The 19,947-nt window shown below is 42.0% G+C and overlaps 1 protein-coding gene across 4 annotated transcripts in view; it reads left to right on the forward strand.

Moving 5' to 3' along the window:
• sufu (suppressor of fused homolog) overlaps nucleotides 1-19,947 on the forward strand; it is a 74,967-nt gene that overhangs the window by 25,918 nt on the left and 29,102 nt on the right. For all 4 annotated transcript variants that reach the window (XM_084321684.1, XM_084321686.1, XM_084321685.1 and 1 more), the window contains exons 4-5: nucleotides 11,322-11,464; nucleotides 17,708-17,793. In XM_084321684.1, coding sequence (XP_084177810.1) covers nucleotides 11,322-11,464; nucleotides 17,708-17,793 — 229 coding nt within the window. The remainder of the gene's footprint in view (nucleotides 1-11,321; nucleotides 11,465-17,707; nucleotides 17,794-19,947) is intronic.

A 19,947-nucleotide genomic window follows, 5' to 3' on the forward strand; every position in this document is an offset into this window, starting at 1 on the left:
TCCATGGCTCTCTGGCTACTCTTCTAAGGGCGTGTTCACACCTGAAAGTCCGCGGATAGTCCGGACTTTCTGGTGGACCAAATGTGAAAATGATACATTGTTTGATTTTGGTCTGCGTTCACACTACCCTTTTTGGTGCGGATCTAATTTGTAAACAAAGGACATACAGTCGCCAAGTCGTTCATCTATTGGACTATAGCACTCACAAACGTAAACAGTTGCCGACAGCGTAATGAGAGAGAGAGATACTGTCATTACAAGCACGCCGCAAGTCGAGTAGAGAGGGAGAGAGAGACTGTCCTCGCGCGGCGCCAGTCTAGAGAGGAGAGAGAGAGAGAGGGGAAGAGAGAGACTGTCCGCCCGCGGTGCAAGTCTGACTTCAGAGCCACACTGCAATGCACTGTACTGTAGGCTACTTTGCTTCCTGGATTAGGTACTATAGTTCGATTGAAACGGACCGAGTCCCAACTTTTCAAGAGGACCATGTTTCGGTTGTTTGATCCTCAAAATAGTTCGGTTTGTGTTCACACCTCTACAAACGAAACAGACTATTCATTTAACCCTTAGAAGTCTAACCTAAATAGCTCCTCCTCCTGAGAATTTCCCCCTTTTTTTTGTTACATAATATAAAATTACAGATTCATACCTTCAAAATAAGCCATCAATTGTCAAATTTGAGACGATAGTTTTCAATCAATGTCCTATCAAACATTCTGGTAAAATCCTAACACCTTTTCAGTATAGGACTTTGAACTAGATCCAAGTTCATTCAGCTATCTGATGAGAGAACTACACTCCCAGAATTCAATGTGATCATTGTCACTAGAACCATTTCACACCTGGAGCAAAGGCCCAGTCATTCCTTTGTTATTCCAGTGAATGGACCCAGCAGGAGGCCTAGCCTAGCGACAAGCGGCCACTACATAGTTGGGTATTGAAAAAATGCTCATATCCAAAAGTAGTAGATAGATATAGGTCATACATGTAGGTATGCACTTGTCCTAATATACTAACCTACACTGTAGCACTCAACACTTTGATGAACATTGTTACTCAGCTGATAGAGGTGTGCCCTTCCTCAATAAAGCCAGAGAGAGAGAGAGAGAGAGAGAGAGAGAGAGAGATAGAGAGAGAGAGATGGTATTTACAGTACTGTACCATAACACATACCATATCACCTTTTGCAGCATACCATGATTACTTATATTGAGATGTTTCAGTACAGTGGATGGTACAGTATATACAGTAAAGTACAGTATATATAGAAAGAAAGAAAGAAAGAAAGAAAGAAAGAAAGAAAGAAAGAAAGAAAGAAAGAAAGAAAGAAAGAATTATTATTGCAGCGATTTTCACTGTTGACTTATTTTACTGGCCATCTTTGAACATGCCATATTTTTCTACTAACTGCCTGCTGGCAAAACTATGCTACTCGCTACAGTACCTGCAGATTAGACTACCTGTATATGCGCTGTCAACTCTCGCTCTGACTCCAACCCGTTGAAAGAGACAACACGCATTTCGTGAAGACCCGCCCTACTCTGCCTCTGATTCGCAGACTGTGGGTGGGGGGGCGGGATTCTGACGGGACTCTGAATATGATTGGACCAAAGCAGTAGACAGACACAGGCAGTTGGAGCAGTGCAGGCGGACAGACAGGAGCTTGCAGAGGAGATAGCGGAGAATTTCGAGGATACCTGCTATACGCACTGATGACAGGATATATTTCCTTCCACTTGGTATCACTCTCGAATCACGTTTCAACCACTAACGTTGCTGCCATGAGCCTTCGCTATGGTAGCCTACAAGTGATAAAATAAATAAAACGCCCAACTCGCTGTACAAGAAATTCCTTCTGTGTGTGTGTGTGTGTGCTCTACTGGGCGCACCTTTCTACTCTAGAAAACTGCGAGATAACTCATCATAACTCGTACACACAAGCACTCTGTCTCTACTCATACAGTAGTTGATGTTTTAGCGCGACGTGGGTATATACACGGGCGAGGATGAAAAGCATGTTAGACTACTTTTTATTCATAAGTTAACGTTCCGTCGGGTCCGCGTGTATTCTCGAGAATGATAATAATAATAATGCAGGACCTCTTCAGATTATATTATCAACGACAGACAGTGAGAAACACAACCCCCCCCCCCTCTCGCGCTGAAGAATATGCATATTAGATCACTCAGTGATTAACACCTATGCGCTGTGTGTGTGTGCGCGCGTGCATGTACGTGACGCGTTGTAGTTTCGGGGGAATACAGGGATATTTAGAACTATACAATTGAGCAAGAATTAAACATATTTACAAGTCGTATTATGTTTAGCAAGTAAGGATACATATAGATTACACTATTATGCACTCGAAATTGTCTTTGTGCTATTTTTACAGATTTTTGAAAAACGGGACTTCCTGAGCATTTGTGAGAGATTCTAATTCTTTTGTTCTCCGCCCACGGGAGCAATAGGCCCCGTTGACTTCTAAGGGTTAAGTGGACCATGGTCCACTTAAAGTGGACCAAACAGGGTAGGTGTGAACGCGCCCCAAGTATCCTTCTCATTCTGATCAGAAATGTTGAGAGGAGCACCTGTGCATGGGCGGTTGATGATGGAGTGATGTTGCTTCCACTTATGGATAATGCCCCCAATGGTGCTTACTGGAAGATTCTGAAGTTGTGAAATACGTCTTTAGCCAATTATATTTTCATGATTTTCAACAATCTGTTTGTGAAGGTCTTGAGAGCTCTTTGCTTTTACCCATCATTTGATGTTTCTTGTGTGGCACCTAGGTAACAAAAAAAAACATTTTATAGCCCATCAATATATTCTAACTAGGGATGTCCGATATTATCGGCCGATATCGGCAGTAAAATGTGATATCGGAAAATATCGGTATCGGTAAAAAAACAAAAAAAAAACAATAACCTTTTTTTTCTTTTTCTTTTTTGTTTACATTTATTTAACCTTTATTTACCCAGGCAAGCAAGTAAGAACCAATTCTTATTTTATTTATTGTCAAAAGTATGCATGTTGGTTTAATTCAACAACATGAGATATGTAATGTTAATTTTTACTTTTTTAATGATCATATTTTGCACAGATAATGCTTACATTTAGAAAACCTTTTGAATGCATCCAGTGAAATTATTAGTTACCTGAAATTATTCCGTTTTTTTGGGGGGAAACCTTGCATATATCGGTATCGGTTGATATCGGTATCGGAAATTAAGAGTTGGACAATATCGGAATATCGGTATCGGTAAAAAAGCCAATATCGAGCATCCCTAATTCTAACCCAGTTGACATTATTAGCACAGATGGGAGGTAGAGTTGCCTCATTAGTTTTGGTTTTCAGCTAGTTCCTTGCCTTTCCTTGCTGTGGTGTACTGCTTTTTCTTAGTGTGTCCAATACCTTTTTCCTGTTTCATTCCACTTTATTACACAGAACTTTATTTACATATGGACTTTAATGTTTAGATTTCTTGTCTGGATTTCTTGAGTTAATACAAACGTCTGGTGCAAATTTCGCTTGAATACGCTCATTGGAAATACATTTACTGAACAAAATGTTGGTGTTCAATACTTATTTCCCCCATTGTATTTGGTAAAATTTTGAAGCTAACAACTAGGTGTTGTTATCATCATAATTTCTATTATTATGGTTCATATGTAGTTGCACTTGAACTTGTTGAAATTAAACTTGGAAGATAAAAACAAGTTTTCAAGCACTTTCCTTGTTTATTTCAGATGTATGTGTAAAGATTAGAAATAGCATCTATTGGGCGGCTACGTGGCGTAGTGGGCAAGGCGCTCGCCACGAAATGCTGGAGACGCTGGGCTCGTCAGTTCGAGCCCAGCGCTCCACATTGCTTTCAGTTTAGCTGGTCGTTCATACTAATACACATTGGCCGTATTAGGGGGTGGGAAACTGATGGGTGGGGATCGGGCGTTGTGGACAGCGACTCCTACAGGTCGGTTGGTGCGCCTGCGCAGTAGAATCAGGAAGTGTCGGGGGCAGCGTGAGCCTCCCACGCGTTACTCCTCGCCACTGAGAGATCGAGCTGCGCAGGTGAAAAGATGCGACTGCTGTTACCTCAAGTACCGGAGGGGACTTGTGCTATGTATGACTTAGTCCACATTGCAGCCGGCTTGTGGGAGGCAAGAAACAGCGTCCGTGACAGGGGAGGGTTGAATTGGATGATACGAAATTGGGATGGGAGAAAATATAGAAAATGGGAGAAAAAGTGGATAAAAAAAAAGAGATAGCATCTATTGTTCAAAAGTTATGAATTAATTAATGAAACTATATTAGATAAAAAAAAATGAATCCCTGGAGAAATGTATTGAATGACTCTGGGGAAATATACCAAAAAACTTGGCGCGCTGTCAAGGGGGGCTTTTATAGAGTTCCTCTAAGACCCGCGGACTAATACTTGGTGTGATGGTAGTGGTAGGTCTTCCAAATAAGGCCTGAAAAGATGGTGTCCTTCCGACAAAAACGCGAGAAAATAGGACCGGAAGCCCGGCCGCTCCCATGTAATCGCGCCCGCGATATCGGCGACGCGGAGACGTTAATAGCGAACATGAGATGCGAACATGAGATAATCCAACCAGCGAGCTAGCTGGTTGCTGTCATTGCTAGTGACAATGCTAGTGTAATTCCAGGAACAAAAGCATTAATTCTGAACATTACATCACTGCTGCTTGAAATGTGTGAGCTTAGTGAAACAACATGGCTAACAAAACGTTGCTACCATGTAACATCTCCAGTCTCTTCATCTTTCTTTTCTCTGCTCCCAGCTGTTTCAGATTCAGATTACTTTATTCACCATAATGTACAGGTACAAATGGAACGTGATTTGACATTCGGTGCATGATTTTTTCACAAATAGGAACAACATAATAATAATAATGATAAATAAATAAGTGCAAAACAGGACAGAACAGTGAGACAACAATAAGACAGTAAGTCCAGAGGTCCAGCCCTAGCAACTCGCCATAGAAGGGGGGGGGGGGGGGGGGCAGGGGGACACCTGACTAATTTACCAGGCGAGCTGCTGAGGGGAAGAAGCTGAGTATATGGCGGGACTTTAATGTCTTGGGCAGCCGTAGCCGCCTACCGTGGGGGAGCATAATGAAGAGGCCGTGACCCGGGTGGGCGGGGTCTGCCATGATCTTCCTCGCCCTCCGCAAGGCCCTGGTGGAATGTAGGGACTCGAGGGAGGGAAGAGGGCAGCCGATCACTAGGGATGGGTATCGTTAGGATTTTATCGATACTACTACTCCTATCGATACTGCTTAACGGTTCGGTACTTTATCGATACTCTTATCGGTTCTTTTTGATAATTTTTTTATGATTTTTATATTTGCAGTTGAGAGCATTGGTCATCTCCCTACAGTAAAGATTAGAAATGATTGAATTATTGTAAATTTGTGTGGAGTGGTGGGAATAGCTGCTTCAATAATAACTTATAACAACAACAGACAAGTTAGACAACTATGTATACAAAAAAAACGATATACACTGAATGATTAGTTGTTACCTAAAGTCCTTGGACTCCACTGTAGAGAACGGGTGCAGGCCTTTGACAACAAACTTTGTCACAGCCCTGTGACACTCGTTCACCCTATCCTCTGTCATCCTTCCTCTAGCTGCTAGGGAGAAAGGACTTTGGGTGGTGGAGGTAGAGGGAGGATGTGTGGTGGGCTCACTGGCCTGGGACACATTGGTGGCTGACCTCAGCTTGACGATCTATAAAAAGTTTTTAGATTGTAGTATTTGTAGCTAAACAATTATTTTGTTTATTAGCCTATTTGTAATAATTCGTTATTAGCCTAGGAAACTCCGTATCTTGGCTTACCGGCTGCAGTGGACGTGGATGCAGATGGACCACTGCGCGCAAGGCAGTCGAATACGGCGCATTTCTGCACACTAATATAGTGTTTTGCAAACAAATGTTTTGATAGATTGCTCGTATTGCCACCCTTACTGGCAAATGTTTTGTTGCACTTGTGAACGCTTCGCTCTATCCGCCATCACGACTCAGTCCATGCAGAGCTGTCTGTGTCTGTGTGCAGCGCGCGTCAGCACGGAGACAGCGCTGAGATGCTTCCAGCTGCAGCACATCAGGTGTGCAGGGCTTGTATGTGCAGGGCTTGTAAGCGCTGCGGTCTGACGTGCTGCAGCTGCATACTATTGACAGCGCTTTCATTAAGGAGTACCCGTATGTATGTGTAGCGCGACTCGCGAGGAGTGTGTGTAATAATGACTCGCTGCGACTCGCTTCTCGTGCAGAGACAGAGAGAGGAGAGATCGTTCGCAACTTTTAAATAATAATAATAATAATAATAATAATAATAATTTCTCTAGAGTATCGATAGCAGTACCGAGGACGTCGGAGCTTATAAATACTCCGGTATTTTCTAATATAGTACCGGTTCCCGTTTAAAACCGGGGTCCGGGGGGCATCCCTACCGATCACCCTCTCCGCTGATTGTATCACCCGCTGCAGCTTGGCCTTATCCCTGACCATGGCTGCAGGGAACCAGGTGATGATGGAGAGGGTGAGGATGGACTGGATGATGGCGGTGTAGAACTGGACCATCATAGTCCTCGGCAGCCTGAACTTCCTCAGCTGACGTAGGAAGAACATCCTCTTCCGGGCCTTACAGGGTTACCACTGGGGACCGGGGGAGGAGATTGTGGTCTGGGGGTGTGAGGAAAGGGGGCCGGGGGTTCCTTGTCAAACCTGCAGTAGAATTTTTTATTTTTTTTTATCATCCACCTTTTCTCCCATTTTTCTATATTTTCTCCCATCCCAATTTCGTATCATCCAATTCAACCCTCCCCTGTCACGAACGCTGTTTCTTGCCTCCCACAAGCCGGCTGCAATGTGGACTAAGTCATACATAGCACAAGTCCCCTCCGGTACTTGAGGTAACAGCAGTCGCATCTTTTCACCTGCGCAGCTCGATCTCTCAGTGGCGAGGAGTAACGCGTGGGAGGCTCACGCTGCCCCCGACACTTCCTGATTTTACTGCGCAGGCGCACCAACCGACCTGTAGGAGTCGCTGTCCACAACGCCCGATCCCCACCCATCAGTTTCCCACCCCCTAATACGGCCAATGTGTATTAGTACGGACGACCAGCTAAACTGAAAGCAAATGTGGAGCGCTGGGCTCGAACAGGCAAGCCCAGCGTCTCCAGATTCCGTGGCGAGCGCCTTGCCCACTACGCCACGTAGCCGCCTACCTGCAGTAGAATTCATTAAGCTCATTAGCAAGGAGAAGGTTGTCAGACGTCTGTGGGGATTTTGGCTTGTAGTTAGTGATGGTTTTGAGTTTTTTCCAGACTTGAGGAGGAGTTCCCCTCTGAGAACTGCAGCTGCAGTTTCCCAGAGTTTCGCCTCCTTCACTGCTCTCTCTAGAATCTGTACTTGGCCTCCTTAAAACTAGCCTTGTCCCCACTACGTCTGGCCTTCTCCTTCCCAACCCTCAGCTGTCGCAAACCAGGGTTTGTCGTTGTTGTAGACTTTCCTGGAGCGGGAGAAAGACTGCTATGCTATCTGGCTAGCGAGCTAGCGAGCCGTTCAGCGGTCTAACAGTTAATAGGGTCCCCTCTCAATACACTACACAGTGTAGGTGCCGGTAAAAACAAGGGAAAATACATTTTTTGAGACAAAACGATATTTGCATTAACTATTCGATTAAAAAAATAAAAAATGTAACGACTATTCGATTATTTTGAAATCGATGCCCATCCTTAACACATCCACCGCCGGAAATGCTTTAAAGCGTTATTGCCCGCCATGCTTTGACCGCCAGACCTCGCTGTACAGCGTTATTGACTACAATATTTCATTTTTTCGCCATGGCATTCATAATTCATATATACACCCGCGACACTCCAGCTGGACCCTAAAGGTGAAGGCAACGACGGCTCAATACCGCCGCCTGGTGGATGGTCGGGCGAGCGGAGAGTCAGCATTGCCTTGGCTCGGGCTGATCGCTATACTAACTCGTTTGGCTGAGTTAGGAGGAGGGGAGCCGTGGGTGGGTCATGGGCGTTGTGGACAGCGACCCCTACAGTTCGGTCGGGGCGCCTGCTCAGCGAAGGTAGGATCTGGTGAGAGGTAGTGCGGTCGCCCACACGTTACACTCTCCCAGTGAGAATCTGCGTGGCCAGGCTGGCTGCCGGCTGGCTGCACATGCGTCGGAGGAAAGCATGTGACAGTCTCCGGCCTCTCGGACCAACAGTAGGGGAAAGTGTGCAACAACCAGGAAGGGGGTTGGGAATTGGCATAAAGACTAACAGTGGGATGGGAGAAAAATCGGAAAAAGAAGGAGGGGGAAAAATCATCCGGCCGTCACATATCGTTGCAAGGCTCCCGACAGACACAATGTACATAATGGATTGCTTACTAAACGTAATAATCGATATGATTTCGGCGTTTATTGCGACATACAAACCGGAAATGGACCTAGGCGATCGACGTCCTATACTTGGGATCTTTCACCGCCAGTCTCTTTGGCGCACGGTAAGAGGACACTAACGTTATTTTCAGCCCAATTGTACATTTCTTTATTTACAAACCATCTGATCAATAAATCAACCCATACTACATAAAGCAGTTAGTGACGATCAAGGAATTATAAATGACCCCCCCCCCCCCCCTTTCCTTCACGCATGATGAAGCATAACTATACCGATCATATACAGTTACATTTTTTAATATAGTGTGTCTAGGGAAGAAACGGCAATCGATAATCTATATATGCGTTTAGGCCTATAACTCACGTTCTAGGAATTACTGCAGAAAACGATAAAAACATACTTATAATCTATACCGTATTTTTGTATGAATGTATGAATGAAAAAGTATAACGTTCCCACATCCTGAACGATAGATAATCGATGTTGAATGGGCCATAGTAATGTCAATATAGCAATACAATTTAAAAAGTTATAGCCCTGCAAAGAAGGTGAGCCACTCCATAGGGTTATAGTTCTGGCAGAGAGGGGCATGAGATGGGCAAACTGCCCGGCGGGCAAAGTGTTAACTTATTCAGTGCCAGGGGTCGCTGTTTACCTTCTGGGTAGAACGCCATCGCTGTAAGTCAATGGGGAGACTGCGAAACTTGCGAGTGCTTAAAATATATGAAATATTATAGCTATGGATCTAATAACACCGTCGATTGTCACTGAGTTGCTTCTGGTCAACATGCAAAAAAACAGATTGTTTTTTCATCCGTACATTTCCGTTTTATACCGTTTTGAATATGAGTATAGTTTGGGTGATCCTTAGTAATCCCAGGAAAAGACACGATAATAGCCCTTTAGTGAAATCCAGTTATCACGTTGTCATTTTTCGCCTGATTATCGAATCTTCCTGAAATCAACGCTAGATTATCGTTATTATCCTTCCTCATGCACCCATGAAACCGGTGCCCCCCCCCCCCCCCCCACCAACGGTAAACAGCACATACACACAGACAGCTTCGATCGCGGGAAAAAAAACATCAGATCAACGCAAGATTGGATATCGACTAAAGACACACTACTTCAATCAATATCTGAAATGAAAAAATAAGAAAATAATCTAACCTTACTGTCATGCACTTGTCCTAATATACTAACCTACACTGTAGCACTCAACACTTTGATGAACATTGTTACTCAGCTGATAGAGTTGTACCCTTCCTGCTGACTTGTTGTACAAAACCTGTAAGTCGCTTTGGATAAAAGCGTCCGCTAAATGACAAAATGTAAATGATCATATTCGCCATGCATATTCTATGCAACAATCAATTATACATTATACATTTATAGTGAACGTCACAAACCTTGGGCACTTTAATTTAGTCTATAAACTATTCCCGAGAGTGCACCGTGCAAATGAACCGAGAGCGCATTGTTCACAAATGATGCACACCCCCAAGCCGAGACGCATCTCCTGCGGAGGTCTGGGTTTGTTTGGAGTATACACATAATATACACAACTAATCTCTGTTGAGTCTGCTTGAAAAGGCTGAGATGGACCAAGGGTCTTTATAAAAGCAGCACAATGAACACAAATCTGTCAGTGCCGAGTCCGACCTCATCTTAAATAACAAACAGCATTGCTTGTTGTAGTTAACAAAGAGAGGCAGAGTTGATTTTGCACAATTTTTTTTTTTTTTTTTTAAATTCGAATTTTATTTTCCTATTCGATGCCCATCGAACGAAGCTTCGAAGTATTTAAGACAGCCCTAACCGATATTGGCATATTGGTCCGATGCCAGGCTGAAGTAGAATATTGCAGTGAATTTTACACATTAACTCACTCTTAATAGATTGTACAGTTAAAGTAATGGATCAGATTACTCTTATCAGCTGATAACATTCAACTTTAGGACTCAGAATCAGTATTTCGTGGTGAAAAGCTGTCATTATGTTATTATTATCAATAGAATATATATATATCTCACCTGTCATTATGTTATTATTATCAATAGAGTATACATATATCTCACCTGTCATTATGTTATCATTATCAATAGAGTATACATATATCTCACCTGTCATTATGGTATCATTATCAATAGAGTATAGGGAGGTGTAGTCTGACGTCACTTTGGACCGCCCGCGAGGTCCACCCGTATAGGGATTTATCATTGGGAAAATGGATTGTAACAATTCTGCCTCATGAACATTGGAAAGCTTCCATTTACATATGGCTCACCTGTCATTATGTTATTATTATCAATGGAGTTTACATATGGCTCACCTGTTATTATTATCAATGGAGTTTACATATGTCTCACCTGTCATTATGTTATTATTATCAGTAGAGTTTACATATGTCTCACCTGTCATTATGTTATTATTATCAATAGAGTACATATGTTTCACCCATCCGGCAGATCAGACCCTAGCTTTTTATTCATTGTTTTTCATATCTTGTTCTTACCTTTTATTCTTGTATTTTTTATTATCATATATATTTTTATTGTCATTTCTATTACCCTGCATGTACCTGCCCTCCCCTCCCCCTTCCCTGTGCTGCTATGACCCCTGAATCTCCCCCAAGGGGTTTCATACCAGGAACGATCACTCATGACCTCTCCTCCTCTTTTACTCACTTTATTCTATTACTATTTGTATTTTTTGCACAATCAAGGCGGGCATTTCATTTCACTACATGTCTCATGTATGTATGTGACTAATAAATCTCTTGAATCTTCTTCTCTTGTCTTTCTCAGTTGTATACTATGAGATGAAGCAGAAATGCCTGGCTTCAACTGATATTTTAAAAGACCCCGTGTTTTCTCTCCTCTTGTACAGAAAACACATTTTGCAGCGGAGACCACGTGTCGTGGCACAGTCCCCTGGACAACAGCGAGTCTCGCATCCAACACATGCTGCTCACGGAGGACCCGCAGATGCAGCCCGTTCAGACTCCGTTTGGCGCCATCAGCTTTTTACAGGTGAGCAAATCACACTAGGCTTCATTCCCCACACATTGTATCCCGTATGATCGGGTCGGTCGGGTGGTCCGCTCTGCACTCTCCGTTTCTGTATAATCAAATGCAACACTGAACGTCACAGGAAGGCCTTCATTCCAACGGCCATCAGACTGTATAACTAACGCCTCTCACTGTGCCTCACTGAGCTCGGAGTAACAGCATTTTTTACTGTATGCCCTGGTATGTATGTGACAAATAAACCTCTTGAAAACTTGAACAGTATATAAACTCTTTATCTTCCTGGACATTTTACCTCTACTTTTGTATTCTTTACTTTTCGTTACTGTATATTTTTGGTTGTATATTATAGAATGTATATACATATTTTAGAATGTATATCTTTGACTGTATTTTTATTCTTATTTTAGATTTTTGACTACCTAAATGTTTATTGTGAGCGATCTATACTGCTGAATTTCCCTCGGGATCAATAAAGTACTTCTATTCTATTCTATACTATAAGGCCATTATTGGTGATCCCCACCCTACACCACTTCATTGCTGGATTGGAGCTCTGGACCTTATCATATTCGCTCTGGTGATAATGGTTTACACTTACGCAGGGCTGTACAGTGCGAGATATATATTGCACGTGCTACAGCAACATCCGTCTGTGCGATGAATGGATTTACTTAAGTAGCACTGGTGCGATAGGCATTCAATTCATATAGATACTCTTATTTTGAAAATCCTGTCGCGGGTCTTATTTCTGCACAAGCGCAGCTCCAGCTATAATATCTATGGCTCCGGCAGCTAGCAACGCTCAGTTCGTTGCGATACTCTTATTTTGAAAATCCTGTGTGTCGTGACTCATATCCGCTCTACAGCACACAGCAGTAGCGTCTCAGTAGCAGCAGTAGTGTCTGGAACGCGGACATTGAAACCGAACAAGGATAGTGTTTTCGCGACCCAAAACAAAACCCTGCTGTTTTATTCCGCAACGGGTCAAATGCATATAACATGCTTTGCAATCCTTGCCATTCCTTTATGACCACGTCGTGTTAAAGTCCGAAATTAACATTACGTTAGCATAAGCTAACAACAAACCCTGTTCAGAGCGATAGAGAGAGACAGCAGAGGGGATTGGGAAGGAGGGGGGGGGCATTCTCCCTTCTGTGTGTGTGTGTGTGTGTGTGCGTGTTTGAAAAGATCAGATTAAGTCAGACAAGTATATTATATTGATGGTAAATGTACTGAGGGTGGACAGATAATGTTGATATTTAAACATAAAAAATACAATACATAATAAATGTATTCATGATCATCATGCAACATAAAACAATTGCAGGAACGGTTTGGGAGAGGAAGGAGTTTTAGGTTGCGTGTTCCAATTCTTTTTTTACTTAAAGTTTAAAGCTCAATATATCAAAACGTGGCACTTTATAGTGAACAGGAGGTCTATTTGTATTAACACTTTGATTGCCTAAGGCTAAATTCATGATATACCATCCGTTGCCAGCTCTATTTAACATGGAGAAGTTCCCCTTCTTTGCAGGGCTATAACTTTTTAAATTCTATTGCTAGATTGCCATTATTAGGGCCCATTCAAGGTCCTATATGTATTGTTCATGGTGTAGCAACGTTAAACTTTTTCATTCACATATTCATACTAAAATATGATCTAAAGTATAAGTATGTTTTCATCTCTTTCTGCAGCTTTCTCCAGAACGTGATTTATAGCCCCAAATGCATTATATTGATGATGAAATACAGTTTGATAGCAATCAGCGCGATATAAAAAATTCCAACTGGAAGTACTTCTGGAAGTTACTACACGTCATCTGATGTTGACCGGATGGGCGAGGGGGCGTTTATAATTCCGTGGGCAGCGTTATACCATTCATCTAATGTGGGACATATGTTCATCAGATCAGTTAGTATCGAACACGGAAATATTACACGCTAAAACTCACCCCAGTCTCCGCGGGCCGTTGGGCGATCAGCGTGGGGTAGACAGTTTTCCATTATGGGATGTAAAAATACCCGGTCCATTTCCAGGTTGTATAATGGTATATACGTCCAAATCATGTTGTTTATCGAGTTATTGGCAACGGATCGCTATGTATTGTGTCAAGATGGAGTCGCGGGAGCTATAGAGAGTGGCCGGAAGTAATATGGGTGATCAGCACTTCAGCCACATCACTTCCTGTTTGGCGCTTCTGCCGATCGGCCACCAGATGGCGCTCTTGAACCGCTAGAGGATTGAGAGGAGCTCTGAACTGTGTGTGAAGGCTGCGGATGGAAAATATGATTCCGATCACAGATTTTTGAAATATTGATATCAAAGACGAGTTACGGCGTCTTTGGCAACTTGAGCATGGCGGGGAAGGACGCCTAAACTCGTCCTTTGGCAACTAAAGTGTTAAAAACAATAAATCGTTTTTCATTTAAATGTCTGGAAGAGCTCAAATATTTTTCTTTCAAATTATATTTTCGTTACCTTTTTTGAGTTGATCTAAATGTTACTGATTGTGTTAAATGGGCTTATGATATCATCTCATATCGATTGCAGGCACCTGCATTGTATCGTATCGTGGCAGATATCGGCAAATATCGTATAGTTGTCCAAAGAATCAATATCGTATCGTGATGAAACTGGTGATTCCCACCCCTAGTAGAGTCCATACACCCAACACCAAATCCCATAATTCCTTACACGTAACGTGTCTGGCTGTGTGACGTCAACTTGTCAGCATGAAAATGACAGCCAAACATGGCACTGCAACTAAATAACACAAATACAATAGGCACATTTGTGACTGTTACAAATATAACACGTTTTATACTTGTGCTACAAGATTTTGGCCTGTGCTACAAAACTATCAATCTCTGTAGCACCAGTGCTATGTGCAAAAAAAGTTAGCGTACAGCCCTGACTTACGGTTCCCAGACTTTACACTGAATTAGGAAAATCTCCTTTTAGCTGCTGTGCCCCAGAAATGTGGAACATTTTGCAATGCACTTTAAAACTCAATTCATTAGTATCTATTGGTCAGTTTAAATCTTTAATAGCAAACCACTTCTCTGCAGTTGTTTTAAATTATTTTAAATGTTTAATTGATGGACTTTCTTTTTCTGTATTTATTAGGTGTTGTATTTCTTGACGTCATTGTCAATGAGAGCTTGCTCTCAATGATTCTTTGAGATAAAATAAAGATGGGGGAAAAAACACACTCACATTACAGCTTTGATTCTTTCCATGAATCAATCTGTCCACACAATTATAACCGTAACCCTAAGTTAACACTTTGAGCGCCACGCCGGGTTTTCCTTTTTACCCCCTGAATGCCACCATCGGCGCCAATGTTAACGTTAATATCGCCTATTCTATGTTTTAAATTATGGCTATGTGTCTAATCTGCCCATCGCATTATCAAAGACTATTTTCCAGTCAGTGCTGTCAAGGCAGATTGTTTTTTTATCGCGTCATTTCCGTTTCAGAGCATTTAGAAGAGCACCCGTTTTGAGATAAAAAAACAGCCCATTCTGGACCATTCTATGAAAATCGTCTTTTACTGGAATATTCCACAACGTTGATATTCGTCTGCCTTTTTATGAATCGTTTTCAAATAAACGCTAGATGATCAATATTATTCGGGCCGCGCACGGATAATCGCCGCGTTGATTTCCTCTCTGACTATTACAGTGAAACCGAAAGAGGACATTTCACAAAACAGCTTATAACTTCATCAAAATTAGTCTGATTATCCTAACACTGATAACATAGAGTCCTTACCTGACATCAGATGATATCCAACTGGTATATTCCAATTCCTGATCACCATTCGAAAAAATCGATAAGTGTATAGATCCAACGCGATACAGTAGAACTCCATGATCAGCGGGGTTCAGAGTCTCCAGAATGAACTGTGGTAACCCCGGCTGGATCAGTGGACTGGAAAATGTGGAGTACCGGATTCTTTTCCCCATCCATTTTCATTGAGTCCGTTCCAAAATCCCTTATGTCATCTGAAAGACGATAGGGGGCGCTTTTTTCCACATACGATCTCCGGCGGAGCTCGTGTATACTCTGGTAGGCTTGCGTGATGCAATATGATTTCAGATCGCTAAAAAAAAGAAGAAAAAAAATCTGAGAAATCTCGTGAGTGGCTTTCAACCACATAAAAATAAACCCGAGATATCTCGTGTGTGGCAGTTAAAGTGTTAATGATGTGGACTAAAATAAAATACTATAAAATGACCTATCCGACTGTTGGATCGTGCCGTAACAACCTTCCAATAAATAGTCCCCCGGGCCAAGCTTCCTGCGTTGGCTGAGCCTCTGGTCTTTTCAACACGCCTCAGTGTCCCTTGTTGTTTTAATAGATCTGAGTCATAAAAAACGGTTGGGTACGTGCTCCTAGTATCTCCTGCTGTCTATATGAATTTGCGTCAGACTTAACAAGCCCACAAAAGCAAAATGAGATCTTAAATATTTTATGTGATATACAGTAGCTTGATAATTATTGTCATATCGTTTTGGTTTGATCACACTTTGTTATCACCCACCTCAATGCCACGCACATGGATATTGATGTCTATACTTATTACTTATATATTTAACACAAATATTGTGATACATCGATATAGAATATCGCCCATATCCCTCCTCTCATTGATCAGTGACGTCTTCTGGGTCTAGTTGTAACAAGCTTGATAATAATAAACAAACCTGTTCAGCTATAAAGAATGAGAGTACTGGAACAGTGTTAAATTCAAAGTGTTGTATTAACCAAAAAGAGGATCAAAATAAATGGGGCACCCCATAGCAACGTATGGTACGACAAAAATCATCTCAAACCAATAAGAACGGTCCTGTCAGCTTTACAGTCCATTAGCCCCAACATAAATGTTACCATGTATAATGTACCGTGTATAATGTTACCCTGTATGTTTACCATGTACAATGTTACCATATATAATGTACCGTGTATAATGTTACCATGTATGTTACCATGTATGTTTACCATGTATGTTTACCATGTATAATGTTACCATGTATAATGTACCGTGTATAATGTTACCATGTATGTTTACCATGTACAATGTTACCATATATAATGTACCGTGTATAATGTTACCATGTATGTTACCATGTATGTTTACCATGTACAATGTTACCATGTATAATGTACCGTGTATAATGTTACCATGTATAATGTACCGTGTATAATGTTACCATGTATAATGTACCGTGTATAATGTTACCATGTATGTTTACCATGTACAATGTTACCATATATAATGTACCGTGTATAATGTTACCATGTGTGTTACCATGTATGTTTACCATGTACAATGTTACCATATATAATGTACCGTGTATAATGTTACCATGTGTGTTACCATGTATAATGTTCAGGCCTACCAGACCATGCAGCCTGCATGGTAGAGTTAGTAGTGTCCAACAACACTCAAACCTTTGAGTGTCCAAAAGGTGATAAGTCCTGGGTTGATCCACATCTTAGAAAAGGAAAGGAAAAAGAAGTAATCCACTGGGAAAAACCACTGTAGCTGAACTGTCCTTGGTTACTGGAGAATCTTTTAGGAGGCCTGGAAAAATCCCCCCTTCCTCTCACAATAGCAGTAAGCAAACAAAACTCCATGAGGCCATGATTCCAATCCAAGATGGCCCCCTGATGGTTAGGACCGCCCCTAACCACACCCATACCTGGAATCTTAAAGGTCAAGTGACCCAAATATGCTGACATTGGCATATCCTAACATATTGGGCCCATACTTCATTTATCAACACATTGACATCTTCTTCATAAAGTAACGCATGTTACATAGTAAGTAAGTAATGTTTATTTATATAGCACCTTTCACAGACCAGGGTCACAAAGTGCTTCACATAGTAAAAACTCCAGTAAAGTGCAAAGATAGCAGCATGGTAAAAGAAAAATTATTAAAAACGTGAAAGAACAGGAAAAACAAAACCGATAAAAAGACATACAAGATTTACACAGAGCATAGTTAGCCAAATGCCTGTTTGAACGGCACAGTCTTTAGCTGCTTTTTAAAGGTGTTTACCGAGACCACATATCTAAGGTCCAAGGGCAGAGCATTCCATGGCCTGGGGGCCACAGTTTCGAAGGCTCTGTCACCTTTTGTCTTTAATCTAGACACACCTGAGGTGCCGCTCACGCTGGGTTCAGACCTCCAAGCATGGTGTAACCGGCAGGCTGTCGCTTTCTCCTGCAGATTGTAGGCGTGTGCACGGAGGAGCTGCAGGCCGCGCAGCAGTGGAACGGCCAGGGCATCCTGGAGCTGCTGAGAGGAGTCCATGTGTGAGTAGAGGCGACGGGCCAGACGGACGCTAGACTATATCACCATGTTCCATTCACTCTCAATGAAAAGATGCTAGACTACATCACAAGTGTTCCATTCACTCTCAATGAAAAGATGCTAGACTACATCACAAGTGTTCCATTCACTCTCAATGAAAAGATGCTAGACTACATCACAAGTGTTCCATTCACTCTCAATGAAAAGATGCTAGACTACATCACAAGTGTTCCATTCACTCTCAATTAAAAGACGACGACAGGCTAACATTAGTCAGAATCAGAATCAGAAGGGTCTTTATTTACACATACAATGAGTAGTTTGGTGCGACATTAACCGACAGACGACTACAGTAGAATAAATTAAAAGGTCAAATAAGATAAAATGGGATATAAACTAAATTAAAATAGAAGTAGAATAGAATTATAAAATATGTATACAATACAGTATATAGGTAGTAAGGGTGTGTTAATGTAACAGAGTGGGGGGTGTCAGTGGGGGTCTTGGGCCTTGTTGATGAGGCAACAAGCGACGCTCTCATGACATTTTTGCGTGCTTGCAATGTGATATAATAATAATAATGCAATATTTCAACTTTTAGAGCGATCGTCGCTTCGGAGCTGATTCCTGTGAAGTTATTGTTGCCCTGGCTCACAGGGGACGAGATATTGTTGCCCTGGCTCACGGGGGACGAGATATTTCCTGGCTCACCGGGGACGAGATATTGGTGCCCTGGCTCACCGGGGACGAGATATTGTTGCCCTGGCTCACGGGGGACGAGATATTGGTGCCCTGGCTCACCGGGGACGAGATATTGGTGCCCTGGCTCACCGGGGACGAGATATTGTTGCCCTGGCTCACGGGGGACCTTGTCGTTCATTGTCTGCGTCTGTCGAGCACATACCACTGCAAGACGCAACACTCCCAACGTTATCTGGGCCTGTATTTATCAAGTATCTTGAAGTAGGAGTTCTGATCTGAGACCAGATTGGCTTATACAGTAGGTCATATAGTGAGGTGTGTGTATATGATTAGATTAGATAAAAATGTATTGTCATTATACAGCACAAGCACAAGAAGTTTGGCATCCAACCAGAGTGCAAATGTAACCGTAAAGTGCAATAGTAATATATGTACAGGTGATTAAACTGGGTATGAAATATATACATTTTGTACTACAGAGTATAGTGCTAAGCAGAAGTATGTACAGAGTTAATATGTACAGTGATACTGGTATAAAGACACTATAGTAAGTCATACTGGCCAGCAGCTAGTAAGAGTAGGTAAGGGATATGTACAGATATAGATATAGTCTACAGATATGTAAAAAGGATTATATGCAGGTATGTACAGACAGATATGGATATATATATATATATATATATATATATATATATATACACACAAACACACACACATATATATACAGCATTATTGTACCTGCTATCATGCAGGTGTATAGTAGGTATATAGAGGAATTATATGCAGGTACAGACATGGATATGTATATATGTGAATAAATGTATATATACGGTATATACAGCACTATTGTAAATGCTATCATACAGAGTTATATGGGTAGACTATAGTATGAGGTAGGTAGTCTGTCGAGCACATAACACTGCACGACACAACACTCCCAACATGTTATCTGGGCGTGTATTTATCAAGTATCTTAACGTATGAGTGCTAATCTCACACCAGATAGGCTCATACAGTAGGTTATATAGGGAGGTGTGTATATGGTCAGGTGACCTGAGCAGTGATCCAATAGGCTTATACATATAGGGCGGTAACCTCGTTCCCAGTTTTATCTCTGTGAGATAAAGTCTGGTAAAGAACTACTGCTGAAAGTGTGTATGGGGTAGAATTTCCGGTGTATGTACTTCCCCTTGAAGCTGCCTCCGAACGGACCAAACTTTTCCCGAATCCTGTCGGCAAACACGCCAGCACGTCCCGGTCATGTAGTAAATTCTTCAGGCAAAGCCGTTCCAGTGGCTTAAACGAGGAAATATTGTGCACTTCACACGCTTCTATAATTGTTTTGTCGAAACCGGAAAGTCTGTAGCCTGTACTTCCTGTACTTCCGTTTACACACTTTAGGAGGGCATATCTTTACCAGCCTATATAGGGAGGTGTGTATATGGTCAGGTGAC

The sequence above is a fragment of the Notolepis coatsorum genome (genome assembly GCF_963971535.1).
Source record: "Notolepis coatsorum genome assembly, chromosome: 9".
NCBI classification, from domain to species: domain Eukaryota; kingdom Metazoa; phylum Chordata; class Actinopteri; order Aulopiformes; family Paralepididae; genus Notolepis; species Notolepis coatsorum.